This window comes from Channa argus, chromosome 10 (assembly GCF_033026475.1).
Source record: "Channa argus isolate prfri chromosome 10, Channa argus male v1.0, whole genome shotgun sequence".
Lineage (NCBI taxonomy): Eukaryota > Metazoa > Chordata > Actinopteri > Anabantiformes > Channidae > Channa > Channa argus.
In genome coordinates, this window is record NC_090206.1 from 12,740,576 (window position 1) to 12,763,562 (window position 22,987).

The 22,987-nt window shown below is 37.8% G+C and overlaps 1 protein-coding gene across 3 annotated transcripts; it reads right to left on the reverse strand.

Annotated features, from left to right (window-relative positions):
- Positions 1–3,938: 3,938 nt before the first annotated feature.
- On the reverse strand, positions 3,939–13,375 carry LOC137133772 (T-cell surface antigen CD2-like). Of its 3 annotated transcripts, XM_067517681.1 has the most exons (9): positions 13,094–13,375; positions 11,735–12,052; positions 11,394–11,633; positions 9,776–9,928; positions 8,900–9,217; positions 8,457–8,714; positions 8,254–8,373; positions 5,269–5,376; positions 3,939–5,035 (listed from the first exon to the last, which is right to left on the reverse strand). In XM_067517681.1, the coding sequence occupies exons 4-9, from the start codon at positions 9,822–9,824 to the stop codon at positions 4,890–4,892; spliced, it is 999 nt and encodes a 332-aa protein (XP_067373782.1). In that variant the 5' UTR covers positions 9,825–9,928; positions 11,394–11,633; positions 11,735–12,052; positions 13,094–13,375; the 3' UTR covers positions 3,939–4,889. The 3 variants fall into 3 exon arrangements, with proteins under 3 accessions (XP_067373782.1, XP_067373783.1, XP_067373784.1); XM_067517682.1 differs by lacking the exon at positions 11,735–12,052; XM_067517683.1 differs by lacking the exon at positions 8,254–8,373 and having other exon boundaries at positions 13,094–13,364.
- Between the last annotated feature and the right edge of the window lie 9,612 nt (positions 13,376–22,987).

Genomic DNA, 22,987 nt, shown 5'->3' on the forward strand with positions numbered 1-22,987 from the left:
GCATTTGTTACATGTCTAAAAAATAACAACTTCCATGATATTCAAAGCTGAATTTCTGCAAAGATTTTGGTGTAATAAGTCATAAAAAAAACTTCCTCGAGAAGCCGTCCTGCAGGAGTAGCGGTGAAGATGAGATGCAGCTGCCTGTCAGTGCAGTATCAATGAGTGTGAAGGAGAGAAGGAGGAAAAGAGGGGGAGGCCAGATGGACCTGCAGCCATACAGGATGCAGTATCACAGCACTATATGACTCAATCACAAGGCAAGATTTCAAAATCGTGACATGTTATAATGCATGAGAGCTCAAAAAAGTCAAAAAAGGGAACACTTGAGCCAGATATATACAAGACTGACACTAGTTTTCAAAGAGTGGTTGTTCAACAGCTGTGTGTTCAGCTCACACAGGATAAATCACAAGTGGACAGAATGAGATCAATGTGTTTCAAAACGTCAGCTGCTGAGCTCAAACTGTTACATATCAGCGGTCTGAAGCATATGTCAGCTGAATCAGACTCCTGGCATGTTTTCTGCATGGTCATAATGTGAAGCACATTTTCTCAGAGCGGCTGGCAGATAGTGCAGAGAGCCAGGAAACAGCTGATGGTGAAGGATTAGGTCTGAGCCAGGAGACATTTACATTTCTGTGCCATAAAAATTCATCAAAGTAAATACTTTTGCGCTGGGAAATGTTCCACAAGAAGCCTGTCGCAGATAGTAAAGCTATGATATAAATGCAATGAATTCTAATAGCACTGATGGTAAACGTATGACATCAGTGCAGTTTCCCGGCAGCTCATGTGCAACAACAGTCAAAGACAGTTCCTGTACCAAAATATCTGCAGAGCCAGACAAGATCAAAAACTTCAAAATTAAACTCCTCTCTGAAGAGGAGGAGAGCAGCAGACACAAAACACATGCTAACGTTGTTTTGATCACAGCTGATGTCAATTCTGATGCCCTCGTATCAGAAAGGTCATCTGTAAACAGAAGATGTGGAGTGTGCTGTATGTGATGGAGTATGTTCAGATAACCAAACCAACAACTAAGAATCACATCAGAAGCAAAGTGGAAATGCTTTCATCTGCAGAACATATGTCCAGTTAGAGTGGAAAGACATGGCAGGCATGTGTGTCAGCCATGAAATAGGTCTCTAATAGCTATAATGTAACTCATTCACAGAACTCAAACCATGTCTTGCAATGAATGGTGGGAGGTGAATCATCAGGTCGTTTAAGTCTGTTCGGTCTTACATTTAAAAGGGGGATCGAGGCATAAGGCTACAAAGTTAAGCTGGTACAGTATGTGTTCTCACTAAAAGGAGGTCCCTTCACACTTCAAGACAGACAACGCTGATGACAGGTCTGTCACTGCAAAGCCATGGCTTTTCTATGTAGCTATGGAGAACTTTTTTTTTTTCTAGAGACGGTTTTATTGGAGGAAGACTGATGGCTTTAAGCAGTGAGAACCTTCAGTTCACTCAGGGTGACTGGAGAGGGCTGTATAAACAAGTCCTTTAGCAGTCAAGCACAAAGTGGAGTGCGTACAAACAGCTTGTACTATAAAGCACACAGTGTGTGTATCTGGGACCCCGGGACACCGTGTCAAACTGGTTTTCTTAGCGAGAAGGTAAACATTGTTAAAGTTGCACTGTACAAAGTGTGAAAAGGTTCCTGTGTACAAAGATGCAAACCATCATCATGTTGGTATTTGAACAGGTTGCTCACACACTTTGACATTGTTATTCTGATATTGTTATTCGTCCTGTGCAAACAGATGTGGGTAACAAATACCACAAACAGAGGTAACAGAATTACATTTAACTACAGCAGCAACAACATCAGAAACAAGATACACTGTAGTGTTCAAACTCGATATTTTTTGGCTGTCAGGTATTAAACTGTAAGGATGAGTTGCATCCTTTCTATGAAGTTCTGTGACAGACAGCTACGCCTTGTTACAACGGTGTACAGCAAATCATTACTTCTCCCAACAGCTTCTAAACAGGCCTGACTAAAAGTAAAATTGTTGAATTGACTGTGACATAGAAGTAAGACAACTTACCTTCAGAGTGATCTTAGACGCACAGACAAGTCTTCCCACTCTGTCCAAAGAGTTGGACAGCCAGCCGTCGGTCTCCTCCTTCTGAAATCAGAGGAGAGATTTCCAGCTGCTCGCCTCTACAGGGGCTGCTGCTTCAGATGTATAGATCCCTCAGATGTTCAGAGTCTGAGGTTAATCTCTGCTGTCCCGGGATGTGCTGCTCTGAGTCCGGCTGTTTGTTTAGTCAAATCACAGCAACACAGGGGTCTCTTCTCTCTCCTCTCTCACACTCTGAAAAAGTCTGCCTACCACTCCCAAACAGTTCTCTAAGTAAAAAAAAGTGTTCCCAATGGAGACATGCGCACGCACACACACTCCTTCCCTGACAGGATCACACTGAAGAGTGTCAGTGGTCCAGCCCTGCTGAAGCTGAAGACAGAGAGCAGAGAAGGACAGGAGGGAGGGAACAGTGAAGGGAAGTTGAGCAAAAAGGAATAGAGGGATATTTAAAAAAAAGAGTAAACTAATAAAAAGAAAAAAGCAGAGGGAGAAAACTTTACAATACAGTTCGGGTTCTGCTTGTTGTTCTTAGGTAGCAGCTTAGCAGTCCCAAGCTGGAGTGATTTGTTTATGAATGGAGCAGCAAGCAACTGGAGAACTGAGACAGTCTCTGTTGGCAACAGCAATCTGGACTGCGTCTAACCCTTCCATAAAACAACAACAGATACTGAATAAATAGAAAAATAATTTAGAATCGATCTATTAACTTTACTATTACTTTACTTTACTTTACGAAACCAATTCTGAAGAACTGGCACCAGTCAAAGTCTTGGTTTTATGAATTAATGGCTTTCGTATGGTAATGCAGCATCACATGCAAGTGTCACAACAATGATAAAAATCAAATCGATTTTTGCGCACATGTTAAAACAGAAGAGACAATACTTAACTATTTGTTATCCATAAAGATTTCATATAGGGCAACTGACTGATCAAATGAAAATTGACTGAAAATTGTTGGAGCAGCTTTGTTACACTTTGTTGTTAATTATTTGCTCAGTTTATGTCAGTTGGAAGTTCAACTGTGTTTAAAACACTACAACCATTGTGGATCATAAACACCAATTTTATGGCACTGCTGATCATCTGAAATTAGTGGATGGCTGTCGACCTTTAACCTTAAACTATCAAATAATCGCCCCTGTCTTTAATTAAACCCATGCAGATAAAATCACAAGGTGTCTCCTTAACTACAAAGACAGATCATATCACCAAAACTGAAAACGTAAATGAGTCTCAGAGAGGAAATGAAGAAAGCTAAACTCAGGTAAGGTAACAGACTTGGTGAACAATTATGGTCCATGGTGCAGAACCTAAAAACAACATTGTGTGAAAACTAAGCATCCAAGGCTTTTAGTATGATTTGCCTTTATTCTGCAACTATTTAGACAATATACTGTATGAAGGTACTGTCACTAAACTGTGCTCCATGAGGTGATGTGAGCTGCACAGTGGTTAAGTTACAGTAGGAAGCACTGAGTCACTGTAGAAATAGCAGAAACAGCACAACTAAAGATGTAAATGTTACTCCTGCAGATTTGACAGTTGGAGGTTAAAACAGATCAGATGGATTCCAACTGAGTAATTACCTATTTCTATCATGTACATTTTGAAGTGGAGGCAGATACATAGGAAATGCATTTAACTAAATATATAAACGTAATTTGATTTTGTTAAAAGATGAATGCCATCTCAAGTTCTAAGAACCTCATATAAAGTTTCTTCCTGTTTAAACTCCATGTTCCTGCATCTATTAAATTCTACAGTGACACTACATTTGTCCCAGTTTTGTCAGCTCTCTGATCGTTTTATTAAAGGAACAAAAGAAACACAGTCAATTCCAAGATGTTTATTCTCTGCTGCTCTTTAAGGAAACACTAAAGTGTAAAAAGCGCAAAGTGACCATTCTAAACCATTAACCAATTTAAGTTTTCTGGCAATTTAGAAATATAATTACATTAGTTATTTTTTTATTAACTCATTTTTAGTCTGTTCCAATCTTTATAAAACAGCAGTAATACATGTACACTCAAATGTATCACTGCATTAATGATATGTTATTGTGACACAAATGGTTTGTTAACTGTGGTTTTCATAAGTAAATGAATAAAAGCTGAGGTCTTAAAAACAACAACAACAACAAAAACAACAACAACAAAACAGAAGTTTTTACATCATGGAAACTATGTACTTGCTCATTAAGAACTTCCTGAGAGACAACATATTTCTCACAAAATATATCTCTAGGCCAAAACCTGAACTTATTGAACATTAATAATCACACACACACACACACACACACACACTGCACTGTACTGCTAATGAATCGTCTTTCATTTCAGAGATTATGCAGAATATAAATACATTACATGCACATTCTTAATCTTTGTTATAATTTATCTTTACTGCAAGTTTTCCAAACTTTAGGAGTAAAATAAAACTTTGAATGTTATAAATCAGAGTAAAAAACAAAAAATACAATAAAGATAAACAGAAAAATTGGGGGATGCTTAAAAAATAGTTTGTTCAAATGATGTAAAATTATTTGTACCTTTGCTTAGTGGCAGATAATGTTAAGCCTGTAGGTCATTTAAGATTTGATGATTTCATTTGTGGTTTTAATCCAAAAGTAAAGAAAACAACAAATATATATATGAACTTTCATGGTTTGTGTGTAAAATCACTAAGAAATAACCTCCTTCCTCCCTCCACCATCAGTGGTACAGTCTTGGTGAAGTCAACACTCAGTACTACCTGTCTCTGTGGACCTTGGCATAAACACATCATTTCCTCATGGTTTGACAGTCTGCTGAGGCCGACCAGAAAACCTGACTTGGCCGTACTCCACCTCCACCTCTGCTGTCTGCTGCAGCTGCCTCCCCTGTTGCTGCATGATCCTGACATCTGCATAGGTCACTTCTTGTTCATTATCTTCATCTGCTCAAGAGAAGGGTGGAATGACACATGAAATATTAAAAGCATCATGACGTTGTGACATGACTAGATATATTTAGTGAGGGCAGTGCAGTTTCAAACTTGACTGTACAAATTATTATTTAAACCTGTCAAGGAAAACAAACACACTTGCAATGATTCAAAAGTCTTGGAGAGAAGCAATTATCTTTCTGGAATTAATAAAGTATTTCTGATTCTGATTTTTTGTTTTGTACCTTTAGGTTTGTTGTTTTTCTTTTTAGTCTGAGTACAGATGACTGCCAGCCCAATCACTAAGAGAAGAACCAGTGCTGTAAGTACACCAGCCAATACTGGCATATTACCTGTTTAAAGAATAAAAGACACAAAACAAACACGGATACATAAATAGCAAAATACAGGTGTTAGTGTGTAGACAAATGAATAAGGTGGGAGAACGATACGAATTAATTCACTACAGCAGATTTAGTTCTCACTTACTAATAAACCACTGGACATCTGAAGCAGTTTGGAGATATTATTGGTGGTATTAATAATATCTTTATTTATAAAGCACCTATCAAACAAAGTACAAAGTGCTGTACAGTAAAAGGAAACAATAAAAATAAATAAATAAATAAAATCAGGTTAAATATAAAATCAAAGAAAAGAACAATGTAAAATTACATCATGTAATATAGATAGAATATACTACTAAAAGAAGGATCTCACATCTCAGGGAAGGCAATATGATAAAAAATGCATTTTAAGATGAGACTTAAAAGATTACACATACTCAGGTAGGTCATTCCACAGTTTTGGAACCATGATGGAAAATGTTCTGTCCCCCTTGCTTTCTAACCGGGAAGTTGGAACAGACAACAATCTGCTCTCTGATGATCTTAAGTTTCGTAATGGCACATAGGGAAATAAAAGATCAGAAATATAGGATGGCACAAAACCACGCAGTGCTTTATAAGTAATTGATAAAATCATAAAATGTATCCTAAGCTGGACAGGGAGACAATGTAGAGATGCAAGACAAGGCGTAATGTGGCTGAACTTCCCGGTTCTGGTCAGGAGCCTAGCTGCTGAGTTCTGAACATTTCAAGTCTTTTTGGTGAAGTGAGGAAAATAAGCTATTGCAATAATCTAGACGAGAGGCGATAAAAGCATGAATAATAGTCTCAGCATCATTAAATCTTAACATAGGTCTGATTTTTGCAATATTCATAAGATAATAAAACCACCACTGAACTACTTTAGTAATGTGGTTCTCAGAACTCAAGTTGCAGTTGAATAAAACACCAAGATTTCTGACAACTGGCTTAACGAATTTTTATAAAGGCCCTAAGGATGGGAGTATATTACTGGAAATATTTTCAGGTCAAATTATGAGAATTTCAGATTTATTTGAATTTAACTAAAGAAAATTCAAGGACTAATATCAGACATATGATCTTGTACAGAACTCAGCCTACTGTGGTCCATGGGAGTAATGGGGAGATACAGCATCATCGTCATAAAAATGAAATGAAATATTATATCTGCGTATTGGGGAATACCATACTCAGAGGGATAGAGGAATGACATATAATGGGCAATGGAGACACAAGATTTCCTATTCGACAAATGTGAAGTAAACCACTTTATCGCTGTGCACGACATACCCAGCCAGTGCCTCAGTCTATCCACCACAATATTATGATATACTGTGTCACACGCAGCACTTAAATGCAAAAGCACTAGAAGATAACATAAGCTAGAGGCAGCCTTAATGAGATGGTCATTTGTGACATGTAGAAGAGCTGTCTCTGTGCTGTGGTTTTTGCCAAAACCTGATTGGAACTTTTCAGAATTGTTATTAGTTTCCAAAACTGTCAGCAACTGCTGCCTGAACAATTTTTCTAGCATTTTGGATACAAATGGCAATTTGAAAAAGGATGAAGATAGAAGGATCAAGATCAGATTTCTTAAAGACAGGCTGTTTGCAGGTCAGATACAGACAAATCCAATAGTTTTGTTTCTGAAATCCCAACACCCAGTATAAAAACAAGATCAAGAGTGTGATCACCAGTATGAGTTTCCACAGCTACATGTTGCTGAAAATTAAAAGAGTTAATTATATTTAAAAGTTCCCTAGCATGATTATTAGAAGATTTGTTCAACGTGAATATTGAAGTCATCAGAAAGAACAACTCTATCATGCTTTAAAATAGACCAGATAAAAAATCTGAAATTTCCAACATGAAAGAACTAGCAGTTCCTGGAGGGCGATAAAAGACAGCAAATAAAACTGGGAATAGGCCACAAAGTTTAAACAGGAGCACTTCACAGGCAGAAAGTCCACCATCATGTCCACTGGTTCTGGGGCAACTAAAGCAGTCAAAATCGAGTGGGCACAGTTCAGCCACAATCTATGTCCATAGAGGTGATGAAATCATTAAGAATGAAAGTCTTATTAGAGAGAGATCTCATATTAACTCGCTGCTAACATGGGAGACAGATTCGTGGCAGGTTTGTTCCCCAGTGGTAATCTGGAATGAGCATGGCTGGTAGCAGTTGGGAGTGGACCTAGATCAGTAGAAAACACAAGTTCACGACTGCAAAGGCGAGAAAGCGGATTAATTGGAGGGGCGAATAGATCTATGGGATAGACATGAAACGGAGGAGACTGAGGATTTTAAGTGGCGAGGTCAATGATGTGGGGCCGACCAAACAGCATGCTGAATATTGGCATCCCATCACTCCTAAAAAGGGAGCATCTGCCCAAGAAGAGATTAAAATTGTCAATATACCCAAAATCATGAGACCTGGAACCATACTGGAGCCAAGTGTGGAGGCTGAGGATTCTGCGGAAACGACCTATTCCCCTATTTAATGTGGGATTAAGGCCCGAAATGAAAACAGACTTGCCACCTTGTACCTTGCCAGGTGCTGAGAAAGGTGAACATGTCATTAAAATCCCTTCTTGTCAGCTCAGACTGAAATGTGACATGACCCCACATGGACAATCACTGAATGATGGAGGATGAGAGAGAGTGTAACAGTTCAGTGAGATTATCAAGAATGACCAGGACTGTGGCTCCTGGTGAGTGGCTGCATTGAAAAATCTAAAGTTCCTGACAATGAAGTCTCCCCTTATTAATGGGGTTGGAGAGATAAGAGGCTGAGGAGAGTCGCCACAAATTGTCGCAGCCCACCAATGGTGGGTTTACTTGACATTATATCAGTCTCCTTACCCACAGTGTGTGTGGAGGTTGTAGGGTTTGTTGTTGGTTCAATACACAGTGTGTTATTAGCTTTAAACACCCACTGTGATATTTGTGTCCCATTGGAGGTGCAGTTAATAAATATGAAGCCTGTGGACAAAGAAACAGATCAGCCATGACCTGACATCATCAGTGTCAACATCATCAGGCTGTCTACCCATGTTCTCACTCACCACAGTCAGGTGTCTTCTGTTCTTTGGAGACACTGCTGACTTGATTCCTGACTGAACAGACCAGGTTTCCTGAGACCTGTTGTTTCAGAGTGATGCTGTTAGTCTCATTATTTCCAGAGAGGAGCTCAGCATCTGTCAGTGTGTGTCCATCCAGAGTCCAGCTGTAGTGAGGACTGTCCCCTCCTTCAGAGGAGCAGGACACCCTAATCTCTCCCTGGGACAGACACTCAGAGACCAGCAGGACAGAAGACACAGGAGCTGAAAGAAACATCACATGACTTTTGATATTCTTCAGTTTCAAAGAATGAAACAGACACAGAATATGGACATATGTAGGACGTGACATCTACAGTGTTGTGTATCATTAGATCATAACAGCATGTGGTTGATCAATGCTTCTAATTATTAGACAAGTAAAAAAACTCAACAAAAAACATATTTACCTTGAATAGACAACTGTAGAATTCGCAGAGCTGATATTTGTCCATTTGAATCAAACAGCTGAAGTTTATATTCACCACCATCAATTCTGCTCAGGTGAGTGATTCTAATTTTTCCATTATTGGGAGTAAACAAGGATCTGTCCTGTATCTCATTATACACAAATGTATTGTTATTCCAATACATTATGTTTGTGTTGTTCTTCTTCCATTGGATTTTTTTTCCTGCAGCGTTGTCCATCAGATGAAGAACCACAGCTCCTCCCAAAGCTCCATAGCACTGAGTTCTATTCTGTCTGCCATCACAGTAGGTTTCCACACCTGGAGAGTCAGTTTTGTAAATCATAAATGTCACAGTTTTCTAACAAATGTTTTAGACTTGTGTAAAGTTTGACTTAAATGAGAAATAGTGGATTAGTAAAACTTTCTTGCACATCATTATGCAAACAAGCCCTTCTTATAACTGTACTTACAAATCTAAATTAATTGTATACAGAGTTTTTTTACAGAGCATTTGACACATCACAGCATGAAAACTAAATGTTCAATTTATATATTTAAATTGTATTTACACGTAGCTACTTCAGTGTCCTGTTATTGTTGGTGTGGGTTCATTCTCACACTGCCATGGTTAAATGGGAACTTAACCAACTTGTTCAAAAAGACCAAACTTTGTCATTTAATTAAATGATTGACAAATTGAAAATATAATATAATAGAAAATATTAGACCTAAAAATACAAACTTTATAACTGTTGTATTTATTTATGCATTCATGTATAATTGAAGCTAATGTCTTTTCAGTCTTTTCATTTTGCTCCTTTGCTGTGTAAAAATTTATCTGTAAAAGAGCCACATAATAAAAGTTGAACAGCTCACCATGGGAGACTCCTAGTAACGCGACCAACAGTCCAACTACTGCTTCCATGTCTCCTCAGTGTGCAGCAGCTGTTGACCCTTTCAGCCTGTTCCAACCATGTTTCGTTAAAGGAGAATGTGTGAAAAAGAAGCAGGACAATTTTGTTTGTCTTTCTGACAGTAGAAAGAAGAAAAGGAAGTGGTGTGAGCTTTACTTCCCATTTAACCTGCAACAGGACAGCTGACATTTCTAAGATACTGATGTAACAATGTTAAGAAATTCATTTATACCCACACAGATCTTTCTAAGTCCAGGTGACACAATCCGACATTCATTCATTTCACTATTTGTAAAAAAATTTAAAATTAAATAATATAAGCACATAATACAACATTGCTCATATTATTATATGAAGGACATTAAAAACTGTTCTGTACTGCGTGATAATAATCTTCAGTTACAGTAAGTTACATAGCCTAAGTTGAATTTACAGACGTTTACAACTGACACTGACGGGTACCTGTAAATTATATCAAAATAAATTCTCTGAAATTTAATAATTACTACTGACACAGTGAATGCGATTTTCAAATTATGAAATGTGCAGTATGATAAATATTATAGTAAAAAATTAGTTTTACTTAATATTAACTTAAAGATACATTAGTTCAACAGCATCGTGGAACTTCAAAAAAAATGTACAGACAGAAAAATGTAGTTTAAATCTGCAAAATTAGTAAGGAAGTATAAAAAAAAAAAAAACATGCCTCAAACTGAACAACTGTAAACAAAGTAAAATTTGGGGATTTGGTTAAATTGTTTAAGCCTGTTTATTACAGCTAATTCTCTGGTTTATCAGTGGCCTGACGTGTATTGTTTTAAACGTCTTTAACCTGTCAACCCCAATATCATTGAATTAGTTTGAGTGGAAATGCACATTCACACAGTGCTAAATATGAACCTTTTCACTAAAGTGCATGTTTCTGTAATGTTCCTGGTCCTCCTTCTCTTTCTCCTCCTCTTTCTCTTCTCTGTAGTCTCCTAAGATTCTGTCGCCCTCCACTGGTCACTCCAATAAAAGCTAATGTGTAAATAAATCAAATTAATTCTGATTTTGCATTTGTTGAAACAAACAGTGCAGAATAGTGACACTAGAAAGTAATTAAAGCTCTTTTTAATTAATGCTTTGTAAGGTTTGAAACCACTGTGAAAATTTGGGGAAAAATATTGTTTTAAAATATTGTTTTAAAACAATTATGTTTGTATTTATAATCTGATTAGTACAAAGGTTTTATTTCCATGATTGATATGATTAAACACCAGATCATATGTGAATATACCTATAAATCTATAATGGTATATTAACATTAGTGTAAAACTACAATGGAAAAATAATTAAAATAGACAAACCTACAAAAGTCATATATCTTTACATAGGGGAAAAAAATGTGTGTCCAAATACGAACTTAAATTGTTATGGACTTTGCAGCCCAATGTTTTCCACATAACATACACAGTATGTTATTAGCTTTAAACACCCACTGTGATATTTGTTTCCCATTGGAGGTGCAGTTAATAAATATGAAGCCTGTGGGCAAAGAAACAGATCAGCCATGTTCTTACCATGTTCTCACTCACCACAGTCAAATATCGTCTCTTCTTTGGAAACACTGCTAACATGATTCCTGACTGAACAGACCAGGTTTCCTGAGACCTGTTGTTTCAGAGTGATGCTGTTAGTCTCATTATTTCCAGAGAGGAGCTCAGCATCTGTCAGTGTGTGTCCATCCAGAGTCCAGCTGTACTGAGGACTGTCCCCTCCTCTCATCTCTCCCTGAGACAGACACTCAGAGACTAGCAGGACAGAGGACACAGGAGCTGAAAGAAACATCACATGACTTCATCACATGACATCAGATCACTTGATCAATGCTTCTAATTATTTGATAGGTAACAAAAATTTAAATAAAAGTATTTACATTGAATAGACAACTGTTGAATTCTCAGAGCTGAGTTTTTTCCATTTGAATCAAACAGATGAAGTTTATATTCACCACCATCAATTCTGCTCAGTTCACTGATTCTAAATGTTCCATTACTGGAAGTAAAGAAGGATCTGTCCTGTATCTTATTATACACAAATTACTTCTTATTCCAATGAATTATGTTTTTGTTATTCTTCTTCAATTGGAATTGTTTTCCTGCAGTGTTGTCCATCACATGGAGAACCACAGCTCCTCCCAAAGCTCCATAGGATTGAGCTCCATTCTGTCTGACATCACAGTAGGTTTCCACACCTGGAGATTTTGACATAGAATTTCTAAATATTTCTTACATTTCAGTTCCTACAATATTAATGACGAATTGCTGCCAAACCCACAGAAACAACCAGTCATGTGTTGCAAAAAGGTTTTCTTCTGAAAGTTAAGCAGATCTGTGAACAGTGATGGAAACTACAAAAGTGTTTAAAAAGATGAGGATAGTGTTTTGAATATTTGAATGAATAAATTTTAATTACACGGCAGCTGCCGTTGTTTAAAAACAAGTTCAAAACTGGATGTGCATGATATTTGGGCCGTCAGGCAGCACTGCTTGAAAAACCATCCAGCTTGATATCAGCAGACAGTTCTGGAGAGGGACCATCAATGGGGAAAAATACATAAAGGTTTACACAACGTCCCTTTTAGAGAAGGTCTTGCATATTTCAGCAAGACAATGCAAAACCACATGTTGCATCCACCACAACAGCCTGGCTTTGCAGAGAAAGACGTCTAGTGCTGAACTCTGCCTGCAGAACACACCTTTCACCAATAGAAAACATTTGGTGCATCAAAAAATGAAAAGTACAGCAACAAAGGCCCACAACTGTTGAGCATCTAAATCCTGCACCAGACAAGAATGGGACAACATTTCTCTCCTAAAACTCCAGCAGCTGGTCTCCTCACTTCCCAGACATTTACAGACAGTTGTTAAAAAAGAGGGGATGCTACAAAACATTTTATACATCCTCCAAACTTTTTTGGAATTGGTAATACACTGTGTAATAATGAAACCGTGATTTAAAATTAACACACAAAGCTTTTAGTTAGTTAGAAAGTTAGAGATTAGTGTGAAACTAATTATTTAAAAACAAGTTTAGACATGTTTTTCAATTTATTAATTTACTGTTATAAGCCATTATGATCAAATATGTTTTCCCACTTATAAGTGGTTTAAAAGCTGTTAAATCATCAATTTATAACTTTATGGAACATTTTATTTACACTAAATCAAATCAAATATTACATATTTTTGAGCTTTTACATCTAGAATCAGTAAGTACTTCAAAACAAACTCACCACTAGCGACACAGAGGAGCATCACCAATAGTCCAACCACAGCTTTCATGTCTCGTCACTGTTCAGTTGAACTTTCACACTAATTTTATTTAACAAGTATGTACATTCTACACTTAACTGTGTGAAATGTCTCCTATTTGTGATCAGCCTCAGAAGAAAAGTTGTGAGAACTGGTCTGTGAGGAGGTGAAAGAGGAAACAAAGTCAACATGGTCCCTCACTTAATCACACAAGACCAAAAAAAAGCCCACAAGTTGTCTTCTTCCTGTAGATATTTCCTCATTTCTGTAAGTTCTCTACTTATTATTCATCTGTTATTTTTCTGATAAATATCTGACCTGATAAGCATGTAGTATAGAAACATTTATAATATTTATATTATTGTCATATTTATAATACTCTACCTACTCTAGCTTCAGTGTCTGCTGGTGCAACACAACAGCCCCCTAACAAGTAATTAAGTATGTGAGTAGGTTTATTTATATAGCAGCTTTTAAGAGTAGACGTCGAAAAAGTGCTTTACAATAACACGATGAGGAAAACTATACAGTAAAATAGAAGATTAAACAATAAAAGCATTAATAAAGGATAAGCATACATAGTTGCAGTAGCTCTGTGATGTAGCCAGGAGCCTGACTAGAAAAGTAATAACAAGAATTTTGAACTGGATTCTGAATTTGATTGGAAGACAGTGTAAAGAAAACACAATGTGTGTAACATGAGATCGTTTGAAAGACTTAAATCCTGAACTTGGCAATGTGGTACTTAAAAAACGGGAGCGAATAAAGGATTTCACGTGCTGGTCGAAACTCTTTCTGTACAGTAACTTAGTCCATGTACACGTTGAACAAGTTGTGAAAATAGAACCAGACTTTCTTTTACTTTCTGTACCAAAACAGGTGGGCAGAAAAAAGAACTTCTGTTTTGAATTGAAAACATGGCTTGAGGTCATTGAGGTTAAAGGTGCTGTTGTACTACACTTTTATTACAATGTGGGGTTTTTTTACCCTCTTGAGTTTGTTTGTATTTCCTTTGAATATAACACAGTCAGTACAACACCATTAGTAACTATGATCTCAGTGCTAAAACATATTTGAAGTAACACCAATATGATAGTATTAATAAACCTGGACATAATGGCAGAGCAGTTATGATGAATTATAGCTTAAACACCTGTTCAGTAATAAATTGTTGTTGCTCTGCAATGTCAGAAAGGTTGGAAATGTAATAAATGTATTATCCTCAGTGTGATTTAAAACTTCAACTGCTTTAAACCGTCAAACTGATCTTCAACTTTTTCGACATTGTTGCTTTATATAGAATTTATTTTATTGATGTCTGTGTCATTCTGACCATAATAAAACTTCAAACTCCTTTTCCTGGTCATGATGGAGTCTTGTGGGAAAACCAAATCTCAGTGCAAAATCTCCAAATATTTTCTCAGCAGCTGTTTTGGCAGCTTTATTTCAGCAGGGGTAAGCTTGAGCAAACCGTGTGAAGTGGTCCATTACAACAAGAATATATTCATATCCTCCCTTACATTTCTCCAGGTGTAAGAAATAAATGGACACCAGCTCGAATGGATATGTAGTAATGATGTTAGAGAGAGGAGCTCTAGTTGGTTTTGTGGGGCGCTTGTTTTTCAGACAGCTGCACACCTGCGTGACGTGATGCTCAACATCTCTCTGCATATGAGGCCAATAGAAGCGGTCCCTGATAAGGGTCAACACCCTCTCTACTCCAAGGTGACCCATCTCCTCATGGAGTTCTTTGTACACAAGCTGGTGGTATTTCTTTGGCAGTAGTAGCTGCGTTCGACTGGCAGTTTTCCGATATAGCAGCCCATTACTGTCCATGTGTAGTCTTGGTTTTTGCCTCACCAGTGCAGCTATTTTCTTATTGTTGTGGAGTTGTTTTCTACTCTTTGGCCACTGTTCTGACAGGACATATTTGAGCACCTCACCAATCACGGGGTCCTCTCTTTGGGCTTCTCTTAAGGTGATTTTAGGGATTTCTGCTACTGATGTTGTCATGTCATTATTTTCAGTTACTACTGTTGAGATGATCCTCCAGATATTCTTTTACCTCCTTATGAAGTGGCTTGGGGATGGATACATATGTCTTCTTCACTGGTGTGGGGTCACTCAGGCGTATTTTGAGCTGCAGTGATGGAATGGTCCCCACGTCATATTCATCCCGAGAAAAAGCTCCACACTCCTCCCTGAAGACCTGTTTGACCTGCTGTTGTTGTGCTAAAGAGAGATGACTGAGGGGGACTGGGGGGTCCCAGCTATTTTTATCACCATTCACTGTCATGTCTCCTTGCACTGTCTCTTTAGTCTCCATTTCCTGTTTTTCTTGAGGCTTTTGGTTCACCGTTCGTATTTCATTCTTTCCCACCGGTTCTGCCGGTGCAGGGGAGATGGATTTAAATACATGGGTCTGCCCCAGTATGGTTCTTGGAGGGAGATAGATATCATGAGCAGTGTTATTCGTCACTGGGATAGTAAAGCGGGACCAGGTGCCTCTCTGTAACCGCACCACACTCTCTTCAATGTGCAGCCCCTCCGGGAGCTGTGGGTGTGAGCAAGGACATCTTGTTGCTCTGTCCTTTTGTCTGACCTGGGGGAATAGTCATAATCTCTTTACCTCCTTTGACCATGCCTTCTCATGGCCTGTCGTCTCCACTCCTCATTAGTTTCAGAAAGACTTCGGTCCTTTTGCAGTCAAAAGAGAATGCTGCACTGACAACCTCGGTAACCCCACGGGGTGGGTCTATGCCCTTCTCTAACAGATGTTCAATTACATTATATCCAATAATTGGTTCTTCAGCCACACCATCTTCATTAGCTACCAGCATTGGGACTAAGAGTTCCAATTGTGTGGTGTGGTCTGATGGCAGTTTAAATTTAACTTCCACCCACCTGGAGAAGGGGATTGGTGTCTGGTTCACTGCTCTTCCATCTAGTGTTTCTGATCCAAGGATCTCTGCAATACTCTTCACCATGGTATTTGGGATGTGCCGTTGCCTCCATTTCTTATTTATCAGGCAGACTTGTGACCCAGTGTCCCACAATGCTCTTGTCTCAACCCCGTTCAACAGGCAGGTGATCATCAATTTCTTCCCAATCAGGCTGAGCAACCGCGCTCTGCGTCTTGGAGAGAGAAGACTGACACTGATCATGTCATTTCTCTGTGATCCAATGTCTTGTGCTCTAACATCCCTTTTGTTCTCTAAACCTTGGATACTGTCATCAATCAGCTTGTAAATATCTCCAGATGGCTTACTTTTCTTGTCTGCTGATGTTGTTGCTGTTGCTGTGCTTGCTGACAATTCTACCTGTGCTGTTTTTTTTTCCGTACTCCTCCTCATCCTACACCCACGGGATAAGTGACCGCTTTGCCCACATTTGAAGCAATGGTCACACTGTTCTCCTTTTTTGTTGTCCTGACATTTTCTGCAGCTATGTTCGCTGCTTACTCGCTGCTCTACTGGAAGCTTAGGAGATCCATGGATAACTTTTTTTATTTCTTCCATCTCTTCTTTCAGTTTTTTGATTGTATCCAGCAGTTCAGCTTCCATTTGAGTGGTTGCTGGTGGTGTTTTTTGCATTTTAATTTTGGTGGGCATGGAGGAGAACTGTTCTTCACCACCAACTGCTCTCACTGTTGTCTCAGGGACTGGTGATCTTTCTGCTTTTATTTCTCTCACCTTGAGTTCTTTACTGTTCTTTCTGAATTTCTGCTGCCGTTCCCACTCTAGGCTGGCTGCTTCATTTGTTTTTGCAATCAACACGTCATCAGTGACGGCTGGGTCATCCAGATAATTTTTTAGCTGATATTTCACACTGTCACTAATTAAACCCGTCCGCACCGCTCTCAAACTTCATTTGAACCAGCTCAGGGCTGTACTGTTCATCTGTACCAGGCTCTCTGGAAGAAGCTAACAGTCTCTCTTTCAGCTCTATTGCCCTAAAGAGGAAGTTTTGTGGGGACTCGTGATTATCCTGGGTGATGTTTATCATCCGATGGTACAGATCAACAGCGCTATCCTCCTTGTAATGTCCCTTTAAGATGGTGCGCAGCTGGGAAAGAGTGAGGTCTGTTTTAATCTCCAGCATATCGCGGAGGTTCAACCCTGGGCTTACAGCTCGGACCACTGCCTCAATAATTTCTGCCTCACTATGGTTTTTCTTTAGTCCCATGTCAATCTGGTGGATGAGGTTAGAATAAGACAGCTTGTCCCTCTGCCCTCTTTCTCTAATCTGTCCATTAATTTTGAACTCCCTCCGAAGAGTTACTTCAGGTGACTGTGTAACTGTGGACAAAGCTGGTTGGTGAGGGGAAGCATGACTTTGTTGCTGATGAGTTATTCTGTTAGTTAGCTTCAACATTTCCTCCTCAAGTTTCTTGGTAGAGGTCTGAAAACTCAGTTGTAGTTCTGCATATTGTTCTTGTAAGCTGGCCAACATAGCAGCATCTTTGCTTGCCCTAGCCCCTTTCCCCTGTGCTTGGTCACCTCTTTCCTTCACCTCTTTAGCATATGTTAATAAGTGGACCCAAAACTCATGAGCCACTTCCTCTTCCTCATTTTCAACAGCTATTTCTGCTGCTTCAGTTATTAACCTGATCAGCGTGTGCTTTTTGGACTGTTTGTCAGTGGATATTTTTGCTTGCAAACACACCTCTTGTAGCTGCTCCAACCTAAGAGATACCAGGGTCTCACTCAACTGGTCTTGCAGGTGCTCCAGCGCAGTTTTGTTTGTGTTGCCTCTGCAACATCACACTGTCTTATCAGTAGCACAGCTGATCCCCGTACGGGCCACCAAATTTTGTAGCACACTTGACAAAACACGCAGACAGGATCTTGTGGTTTCTCTCTCTTTACTGCAAAATTACAGACAAACAGTACACTGTTGTTAACATCGTTCTGTCTGTGTCTCGTCTCAGCGCTATATGACAGTGTATCGGCGCTGCCTGTAAAACTCCTGACCTGAGCATATTTAACACATACTCGTAACAATTATAATAAATGTTTGGCACCAATAATGAAACAGCACTACTGCAACATCAGTCCTTACACCTGACATCTTTACAGTTACATGCAATGCAATTTAGATGTTTCTCAATCAAATGTACCGTACAGGGTCCTAATCCTAATGGCCGAGTTAGCTTAACTGCTACCTTGTCATTGCTAACATCTAACTCGTGCCAACACACACTGAGTGGGAGCAAACGGCCAACTTTCCCACTTTACTCATAACCCTCTGCTTTATATGAAACTTTAAACCTCTATTCAATATCTCGTCAGCTTACCTGCAAAATTACAGACAAACAGTACACTGTTGTTAACATCGTTCTGTCTCTTGTCTCGTCTCAGCGCTATCTGACAGTGTGTCGGCGCTGCCTGTCTCCCTCTTGTGGCGAATATCAGTAACAACACTTATAAAAGCTCACTATGTTGTCTGTGTGCAGAAGACTGAAGTGCAGATGTCTCAAAATAAGGTAAACTAGCAAATCTAATGTGCCAAAACAACAGTGTAGAATATGAACTAAGATACAATTGGGTTAAATAACAATATATGTGTTGGGGCTCTAACCTGTTTTAATTCACTGCCCTCACAATAACTTTAGTTCCTCGTTATACACGAAGCTCTCGTACTAAGTGCTGAAAAGTAACACAGTATGTTTCATTAGATTCTGTTGATCATAACTGTTGCCAAAAGTAGATGCCAAAAAAATAACTAAGGCTTGAGATTATAACCATTAGTAGTTACAGACATTTCTATTGTTACAAATTAACAAGCTAAAGTAACATAGTAGACATGTTTAATTTGTTTTTGCACGGTCACAGGAAACAGTTTTATTTAGTGCAGATTAATGTTTAAACCACATTTAAACAACAACATTATTAAAAGATTTTGATAATTTTACTAATTTTGTGGATTAGACTGCACATTTGATTTAAAATTAAAAGTTCTGTTTACAAGTTTATAAGAAATTGTGTCATCTAAATAAACATACATATGATTCATGATGTTTAAAGATTTCAAATCAGACAATCAGTACTACAGTTAAAATCCTTTAAAGTTTTACGGTTTGTATAAGTAATTTTGCAAGGACCCAAGTAAGGAGACGGCAAGAGGAGGTTTAAAGCAAGGAGTATTTATTTATAAAGAAACAGGAAGGGTAACAACTAAAAATCACTCCACGAGGAGGGTGATAACTTACAGAACAAACAAAAAGGTAACAACAGACTGTACACCAACAGGATAAACGACAGACAGGACAGCTATTCAAACAAAGGGGTGCACACACACAAGACAGACACAGACACAAAGTAGTGTAGAAAACCAGGAACCAGACAAGACCATAACTCATTCTAACACACAGGTAAGGCGATAAATAAACAGGGACTAATGAACAGACAGATGGAAATAAAACATAAACTAAACTAGAGGCAGAGGGAAATTAACAGGAGTAACTAATACAGGGACAAGGGTAAAACAAACAGGCAGAGGATTAACTAATGCAAAAACGTAACAAAGGAGAACCAAACCACAGACCAAAACCATGACAGAGCCAGACGAAGATCAGGCAGGATACTGATGGAAACAGACAGAATCCAAACAAGCAAAAACGTAACATAGGAGAAACACACACACACACACACACACACACACACACACACACACACACACACACACACACACACAATACATCAGGACAAAACATCAGGACAAAACGAGGAAGGTAAAGACACCAAACAGACTCACAGGAAGCGACACAGGAGGATCAACAAAATAAAAGACAGGAAATAAATCTAGACAACTAAAAACGGGGACAGGACTGTGAGAGAAGGCAAAGAAATTAAATTTTACACTTAAATAATTAATGAAGTATTTATTCGGGCAAGTGCAACAAGTCCAGATAATACGTCTGACTGGATATCTGTATTAATGCATGTCTGTCTGTGACCATAGAGTTACAATTAATAACCTTTATTATGCACAGTGATACAAACACCAACATTTTACTGTAATAATCCCTGTTGTTACACTGCACTGACAAAAGAAATAAAAAAAAAACCTGACAATAATGATGACAGGAACTCTTCAATTTAACTATGGAAAATAAATCCTATAAATAGTCAGTCAGTTGTGGTGTTGCAGAAACCAATTTCTCGTATTCCCTTTTCTTCCAGTAAAAATGAGCAAATATCAAAACCAATGAAAGAACTGCCACTGCTGACTGCTGACTTTAATTCTTTAAAAACAAGTTTAGACATGTTTTTCAATTTATTAATTTACTGTTATAAACCATTTTGATCAAAGATGTTTTCTCACTTGTAAGTGGTTTAAAAGCTGTTAAATCATCAATTTATACGTTTACTTTGCATTTTATTTACACAAAATCAAATCAAATATCCCGTTTTTGAGCTTTTACATCTAGAATCACTAAGTAGTACAAAACAAACTCACCACTAGAGACACAGAGGAGCATCACCAATAGTCCAACCACAGCTTTCATGTCTCGTCACTGTTCAGTTGAACTTTCATACTAACTTTATATAACAAGTATGGACATTCTACACTTAACTGTATGAAATGTCTCCTGTTTGTGATCAGCCTCAGAAGAAAAGTTGTGAGAACTGGTCTGTGAGGAGGTGAAAGAGGAAACAAAGTCAACATGGTCCCTCACTTAATCACACAAGACCAAAAAAAAAGCCCACAAGTTGTCTTCTTCCTGTAGATATTTCCTCATTTCTTTAGGTTCTCTACTTAATGTTCATCTGTTATTTTTCTTATACATATCTGACCTGATAAGCATGTAGTATAGAAACATTTATAATATTTATATTATTGTCACATTTATAATACTCTACCTACTCTAGCTTGAGTGTCTGCTGGTGCAACACAACAGCCCCCTAACAAGTAATTAAGTATGTGAGTAGGCTTATTTATATAGCAGCTTTTAAGAGTAGACGTCGAAAAAGTGCTTTACAATAACACGATGAGGAAAACTATACAGTAAAATAGAAGATTAAACAATAAAAGCATTAATAAAGGATAAGCATACATAGTTGCAGTAGCTCTGTGATGTAGGCAGGAGCCTGACTGGAAAAATAATACGAATTGTGAACTGGATTCTGAATTTGACTGGAAGCCAGTGTAAAGAAAACACAATGTGTGTAACATGAGATCGTTTGAAAGACTTAAATCCTGAACTTGGAAATGTTCCTTAAAAAACAGGATTGAATAAAGGATTTCACATGCTGGTCGAAACTCCTTCTGTACAGTAACTTAGTCCATGTACACGTTGAACAAGTTGTGAAAATAGAACCAGACTTTCTTTTACTTTCTGAACCAAAACAGGTGGGCAGAAAAAAGAACTTCTGTTTTTATTGAAAACATGGCTTGAGGTCATTGAGGTTAAAGGTGCTGTTTTACTACACTTCCACTACATTGTGGGTTTTTTTTACCCTCTTGAGTTTTTTTGTATTTCCTTTGAATATAACACAGTCAGTACAACACCATTAGTAACTATGATCTCAGTGCTAAAACATATTTGAAGTAACACCAATATGATAGTATTAATAAACCTGGACATAATGGCAGAGCAGTAATGATGGATTATAGCTTAAACACCTGTTCAGTAATAAATTGTTGTTGCTCTGCAATGTCAGAAAGGTTGGAAATGTAATAAATGTATTATCATCAGTGTGATTTAAAACTTTGACTGCTTTAAGCTGTCAAACTGATCATCAACTTTTTTGAAAATGTTGCTTTTTGTAAAATTGTTGTTATTGATGTCTGTGTCATTCTGACCATAAGTTTAGTTACTCGTTTATACAGGAAGCTCTCATACTAAGTGCTGAAAAGTAACACAGTATGTTTCATTAGATTCTGTTGCTCATAACTGTTGCCAAAAGTAGATGCCAAAAATAACTAAAGGTTTGAGATTATAACCATTAGTAGTTACAGACATTTCTATTGTTACAAATTTACAACTTCAAGCTAAAGAAACATAGTAAACAAGATGTTTTTCAATGGTTTGAAAATATAGATATACAGAAATTTTTGTTTTATTTTTGCTTGGCCACAGGAAACAGTTTATTTACTGAAGAATAACGAATAATACTGAGGCCTTTTTAAGCCCAGTAGAAAAATCTCAAAATCTCAAGAGAATGTTATCATTTTATCATATTAATTTTATATGAATTTTATCATCTTTAGTATCAGGTTACACAGTTCAGTTACATCTGTGAATTTATCTTTATATAACCAAACATACACATTGTTTAAATTGTATTTTAAAAAAGTGTTGGAGTGAAGCTAACAAATCTAATTAATAGAAATCAAAACTTGATGAATGAGCTTTATTTTCTATAGCGATACAAATACTGAACGTTTCTGTAATAATCACAGTTGTTACACTGTCAAAACACTGACATGAGAAATATAAACATTAACAAAGTAACAGTCAAGTGAACTCCTCAATTCAACAACTGAATATGAGTCCTCCAAACACTCTTCCAAGACCTAACTCTCTCTTACTTCTTTTTCTTCCCAGTAAAAATAAACAACAATCACAGCCCACGAAAGAACTGCCACTGCTGACTGCAAACCACATCTGATCAGAACGTGATCTGTTCACACAAGAGCAACAAAGCTCTTATGTTAGCACAATCACAGCAAAGTTATTGTTAAGGTAAAATAAATTATTGCAACAAGAAAACAAATCTCCTAGCAACTTGGGGTTGAGTGTCTTGCCCAAGGACACTTTGACACATAGCCAGGCAGGACCAGGACTTGAACCACTGACCCCATGGTCCATGGAAAACTGCCTTATCAATTGAGCTACAGCTACTCCTGACTGATTATATCTATCTACA

Excerpts from the sequence above, each read along its gene's own strand:
- LOC137133772 (XM_067517682.1), bottom strand. The coding sequence starts at position 9,824 with ATGGAAGCAGTAGTTGGACTGTTGGTCGCGTTACTAGGAGTCTCCCAT. Across the intron at positions 8,374-8,456 it reads ACAGAAGACACCTGACTGTG|GCTTCATATTTATTAACTGC; the intron begins GTGAGTGAGAAC and ends CTTTGTCCACAG. Across the intron at positions 5,036-5,268 it reads GAAAAACAACAAACCTAAAG|ATGAAGATAATGAACAAGAA; the intron begins GTACAAAACAAA and ends TCTCTTGAGCAG.